At 35.6% G+C, this 6,222-nt stretch overlaps 1 protein-coding gene across 1 annotated transcript; it reads right to left on the minus strand.

The window, feature by feature from the left end:
- Positions 1–2,187: 2,187 nt before the first annotated feature.
- On the minus strand, positions 2,188–3,194 carry LOC121802765 (lectin CPL-like). Its single transcript, XM_042202459.1, has one exon. It carries the CDS (start codon positions 3,164–3,166, stop codon positions 2,354–2,356), a length of 813 nt encoding a protein of 270 aa, XP_042058393.1. The 5' UTR covers positions 3,167–3,194; the 3' UTR covers positions 2,188–2,353.
- Positions 3,195–6,222: the final 3,028 nt, after the last annotated feature.

Here is a 6,222-nt window from a genome sequence, read left to right on the forward strand (position 1 = left end):
ATTAATTACTATAAATTGAGATATATTTTTTCTACCGCTAACAGTTCTCACATAAATAAACCCAATAAAAATAAACTCTATTGACTTAAGAAATTGGTGAGCTGATCGATTGGTCACCTTTATATTTTTCATCCAATAAATATACTATGTGCTTTTGTAGGAATTCAACTTAATTAAACTGAGAATCAATGTAATATGTGCCCATTAAAGTATTAATTTATGCCATTATTGGAATTATATGCTTTTGATTATCTACAGGACGATACTGTTATGCCATGTAAAACAATATATTATGGCATTAAGCAGAAAAGTAACACGTTTTGCCAGTTGTGCATATAGAATCAATTCATATTGGGGGTTCAAAAACTATCCATGGACCACCACATTTGTGGTTATATACTGTATTAATTTGGGCAGTACATTGCTTTCATATTAAAAGCATAGTAGCTATGCCTAGTATTTTGATTTTTTTTGTGGTAGTATGCGGAGCCACTAGCTTTATTATCACCTAGTGGGGCAAATGCCTCTCTTCAATTATCTTGATATAGTACATTCTCGAATTCCAAATTTTCTAAATTTTCCTAAATTTTCCAATTATTTTGCAAAACTCCTCAATTATTTTGCAAAATTTTCTAAATTTTCCTCTATTTGCACATTCTCGAATTCCAAATTTTCCTCACGTACCCACTCCTTCCCATAAAAATATGGGCAATTGAAATGACATAAGAATTAATACATAATTCGTAAAGTAATAGAGATGAGAAGAATGATAGTTAAAATAGTATCAGTGGATAATGAGACCCACATTATTATTAGTGTTTAATGAGTTGTAATGACGAGTCATAGTGGTATAAGTTGTAAATAAATTGATGTAAATGATTAATGAATTGGAGATCGATAACTTTCCAAAATTGAGAATGCCCATATTTTTATGGAACAGACGAAAATATAATTTTATCCCCCTAATTTTATCCCCCTTTCATTTATATTCCTAGCTCCGTGGTATTTTAAAGTTGTCGCAGAAACATCATTATTTTAATAAATCTCTCAGAAAATGATGTACGTACGAAATTAATAAAATATCGAATCTATTAGTAACATTTTCTAAAACATCTAGTACATAGTAAAATTTTTTTTTAATGGAATACAAGCCAGAATAAATACTGCTACTAATTAATATATTAATTGAGATTTACTCCCTTTGTCCAAGTTAATTGTAGTTGTATTTTATTTTGGGTTTGTCTCATATTTGCATCATTTTTCTTTTTATGATAAAAATAAAATATCTAGTCTCATTTACTTTATTATTTCTCTTGTCTTCTATAATTATTATATCTTCTACTCCCTCCGTTCCATCACAAGTGATCAACTTTTTTATTTTGGATTGTCCCACTACAAGTGATTGATTTCGTTTTTTAGCTAAAAACAAAACAATTTTCCTCTCTTACTTTATTTCATCTCTCTCTTTCTTTTTCCATCTTTCTTATATTATTCTCTCTTTATCTCTCCTACTTTTTTTTTCTCTCTTATACTTTATTCACATTCCACTTTAACTCAACAAATATAATTTATTTATATCCCGTGCCGATAAGACGAAATTCATCACTTGTGGTGAAACGGAGGGAGTATTTTATTCTATCTATATTTAATCCAATAAACATAATTTTGAAAAAAATGAGATGGAAGGAGTAATTTTTTCTACCGCCAACAATTCTCACATAAAAAACCTGGGTGAACCCTCTTGACTTAAGAAATTGGCGAGCTGATCCATTGTTCACCTTAATTAAATTCATGGCCAGTAGATACATTTTGCGTCTTGGTTGGAATTAAACCGAGACTCAAATTAATATATGCTCTGATTATATGCTTTCAGTTATAAATAAATACTCTAAATAATTGCATATTCTTCAATGTTATACTAAAACCATGTCTAGGTCTTTCATGATTCATGAATTTGACTCTCATCACTTTCATCTGATCCATAAGGGCTCTTACTGAAATGGTTTTTATGTTTTTCTCTAGTGTGGAAACTTCTGAGCCAAACGACTTTCCTTGCAACAAACATTGCTTGCAGTTAGCTTCCAATGCATCCATCGTCAATGTACTAGTATTAGTTTTCATTGTGGAGTTTATACTTTCATCATCATATAGTCGAAGAATTAATTATGTGAAAATTTCGACCAAGAATAATAAAAACTAATAGTAGTAATTTTATAAAACCAGTGGTACATACACGCCATACATAATAACATACACACACAAATGGATGAGACCATCATCTTATTTTAGGGACTCAACGAGAGAAAACTCAATCGCTAGTCCTTATTCACATCGCATACTTGACACAATAAAATCACACATACTGGCGAATTTTGGCGTCGCCGTTGTCTTCTTTCACAAGAGTGGAAGTGAAATACCACGATATGAGGTCGTGAACGGCGATTTGGCCTCCGGTGGATGCGGATATTCCGACCTCAACCTGCTGAGGGAGAATGGTGCTCAAGTCGTACACATAGCTCACCTCAAAAGTTTTTGAGCCTGCCGTCACGTGAACGCTGATCACTTTCGTAGCTTCCTCGTAGTCGATGCGGGCAGTCACCTCCTGCCCCAGAAATGCGTTGTCGACGTTGGTTGTGTTTTTGGAAACATTTGATCCAATGTCAATCCCAACATGACGATAATTCGGATCCACTCCGCCGTTAACGAAGATGTCAAATTCCACGGCAAAGACGGACGGATTTTTACCAGAATCGTCGAAGATTCCAAAGCTGCCGCCGGTAAAACCGACTGGGGATCCAACTGGCTGGACGAAGAAGGTGAAGCCATCGGCGGGGTTTGAGTCGCCGCTTTTGGGGTTGATGATGAATTTTACGGTGGTTTCGAGGTCGACCTGAGCTCCTGCTTCCCAAAATTGGATCGGCTTGGAATACACGGCTCGGCCAACGCGGTATTGCAGCGGGTTGCCTGAGCTGTCGGTGTTGGTCATGCGGAGGTAGGTGGAGTCGGAAGGGAAGTGGGCGTCGCCTTGTAACAGTAGGTCGGTCGGCTGCTGGCCGTAGAAATCATATTGGAAGGAGGTCGTCTGCGACCGCGCCATGTTAGCGGTGGCAAGGAGCAAGGCTATGGAGGAAAGCACTGGAATTAGGGTTTGGAAAAGCTTGGCCATGGTTAATTACTTAGGTTTTGCTTTGGATGTGGTGGATGCTTGTGGCTTCTCGAGCTTCTATTTATAGTAGTCCAGGGTTAATAAAGTATTTTAAAAATTACAAATGTGATATGGGAGGTGTGGTCCATTGATAATTTTCTTAAGTTGCTAACTCTGTTAACTCATTAATGCAGTGCATTAAAAATGTTATTACAAGCATAAACTTAGTTGATATTCTAGCACACTGTGTTAACACTGATATTTAAAATATCATCATATATTTGTGTTGATATTTTAATATGATCGTATTGACATTTTTAATACACTGCATTGATGAGTTAGCAAGTTAAGAGAAGTTAGTACTGTATGTTTTCGTCTTTATCAATAATATATAGTAGTAATTGATTACACTATTTGTCTTGAGTACACATTTAAATATATAGTAGTATAAAGAAAATGTGACACTGCTATACGTGTAAATAACCTCTTAATTATTTTCATAAGGATTTTATCGAAATCCCAATTATAAATTTTGTTAAAGAAATTTGCAGAAAAATGGAGTATAATTTATTGTCATGGGTCAATCCATATATATTTGCTTTATAATAAAATATGAGTGAAATAAGTTGGTAGAATATGAGTCTACTTACCATTTATAAGTACAAGTGAAATAAGACTCTTAGTGAGAGTGAGTTAGTGGAATATTGTAGTGTTTACTATCAAAAGTGACTAAAGTGAAGTCAGACAATTAATATGAGACGTGCCAAAATAAAAAATCGAGACACATAATGGAGACTCTTAGGAAATCACGGCCCTTGCCCAATGTGTGGCTCATATACATTGGCAAACATCGTTATGTAAAAAAGTTAGTAGTAGCACATATATAATCAACTGACACCATACAAAGGTAACACGTTTTGAATAGTTCTTGATAGCTATGCTTGTAATGTTGATGATTGAATATCTACAGGACCATACCATTGTAAAACAATAATACAATATTGCATTTATCAGAAAAGTAGCACGTTTTGAATTCTTGTTGCTAGTTGTGCATATAGCAATCAGTTCATATTGGAGCCAAGGACCACATAATTTGAGGTTATATATTTGGGTTTGGAAAAGCTGGGCCATGGTTTACTTCGGTTGTTGTATTTGGGTTTTGCTTTGGATGTGGTGGATGCTTGATCATTGTGAGTGTAATTAAAGTCTTGGGCCAAGGGAATTTGTTTAGCTGGGCCAGATTAATTAGCAAGCTTGGGTCAGTAGCCAAATTAAATACATGGGCTGCGTTTTATTCAATTGAGTGAGAATGAGAAGTGATTTTGGGTTGGAATAATTGATCCTTGGGCCATAATCAGTCAAACAGTGAGAAAGAAGGCCGGATGGAATTAATTTCTAAGGAAGTTTGGGCTACAATCTAATTTGGTTTAGTGTTGGAATTCTAATTATGTTCTTGGACCATGATTAATTAGGGGCATGCATTCTAGTTAAAGTATAAGAATTTTTCGAGTCTATTAGTATGTTGTTTGTTTTCAAAAAGACTATTTCCGCAAGTTAAGGGCGGAGTGAGGAATATTCAAGTTAAGAAGTTTAAGTGAACGAGGTGGACTTTCTTTTAAAATTCAGATTATAGCTTTGAAGTATGCTTACAGTTATTTACATTCCGAGTATGTTTTGTTTTGCGATATTTTATTTTGAGCTTTGCCTATCTTCTTGTCTAGCAAGGGCGATGTCCCTTTTAGACCAGGTTAGTTTAATCAAATTCGGGTTTGAGAGCGGGGAGCGCCCCAACACAAACTAGTGTACACCAGGGACCGTGAGCCAATTGTTAAGTTGGCCGGTTATTATGATCGTGGAATGTGGCCACATTCCCGGTTCACTAGGAGTTAGTTCAGATATGGTATATGTTACAGGAAAATGGACAGGCTTGTCATTTTTACTTAAAAAATGCTTTTAGTGTTCTCGGATCTTTTAAGAAAAATCTTGAGTTCACTCAAGAGTGGCTTGACAAAACCAGTTTTTATGAACACGTATTTCGGCACGTGTCCATTGAGTATACCAAGTACTCAGCCCTGCATATGTTTTCAAAATGTGCAGGTTGAGCAGTGATGACGGAAGACGGTGTTGAGCACAGACGATGAAGATCCTTTAAATGAATGGTACTTGGATGCGTCGTGTCTCCATACACGATGTCATTCGCTCTTGACCCTCATTGCAATGTAAAAGTCGAGCTTATATTCTCTTGTATCATGCACTTTGATTTATGTCATGAGAGTTATTTCAGTTCATGTTCAGTTGTGCCACGACTTTCCTTTTTCTTTCCCGATTTTTTTATCCTCCCCTAGTCGCGATCAATCAGGCTTTCTATCCTTAGAAAATGCGATCGTGAAATGTGTGGCTGATACACAGTGGAAAACATCACAATGTAAATAGTTAGAAGCACATTTATAATCAAGAGTAAATGTCAAAATTGTTCCTAAACATATAGTCAAAATACGAATTTGGTCCAAAACATTCACTATTTGAAAATCGGGTCCTAAACAATTGAAATCGTTATCGAAGTGATCCTAATTTGACGGAACCGTTAATTTCTGACGATCAACACCTAATTAACGATTTTTTAACTTAATTAGTATAATGATGCATAATAATTTAATAAAATAAAATAAAAATAAAATAATTCAAAATAGAGGCCTCTGCTTCTAAAATCTACTCCAGCAAGCCCCGAAAAGGAGAAACACATGAATATTACTGTGGAACGTGGCGAGGAGAAACACATGAATATCACTATATAACATGGGCCTGGATTTGGACAAAAAGTCAAAACCTCCCAAAATTCCATCCTCAACTCGCCAAAATCAACCACAAACATCTTTACACATAAGGGCTGCACCGCGGCGGAAATTTAAAGGGGAAAGAGAGATTGAATTGTTGTGCATCGGCAGACAATTAAGGTTCCAGAAATTGATTAGAGAAGGATGTGAATTTGAGTAAGATTGATTGAGAAGGAGGGAGAGAAGGGAGGACATTGATGGTGGAGCTGGGAGATAGAGACGGAGAGAGGATAACAATGGGCT

Source organism: Salvia splendens, chromosome 5 (genome assembly GCF_004379255.2).
Source record: "Salvia splendens isolate huo1 chromosome 5, SspV2, whole genome shotgun sequence".
NCBI lineage: Eukaryota > Viridiplantae > Streptophyta > Magnoliopsida > Lamiales > Lamiaceae > Salvia > Salvia splendens.

Excerpts from the sequence above, each read along its gene's own strand:
- LOC121802765 (XM_042202459.1), bottom strand. The coding sequence starts at position 3,166 with ATGGCCAAGCTTTTCCAAACCCTAATTCCAGTGCTTTCCTCCATAGCC.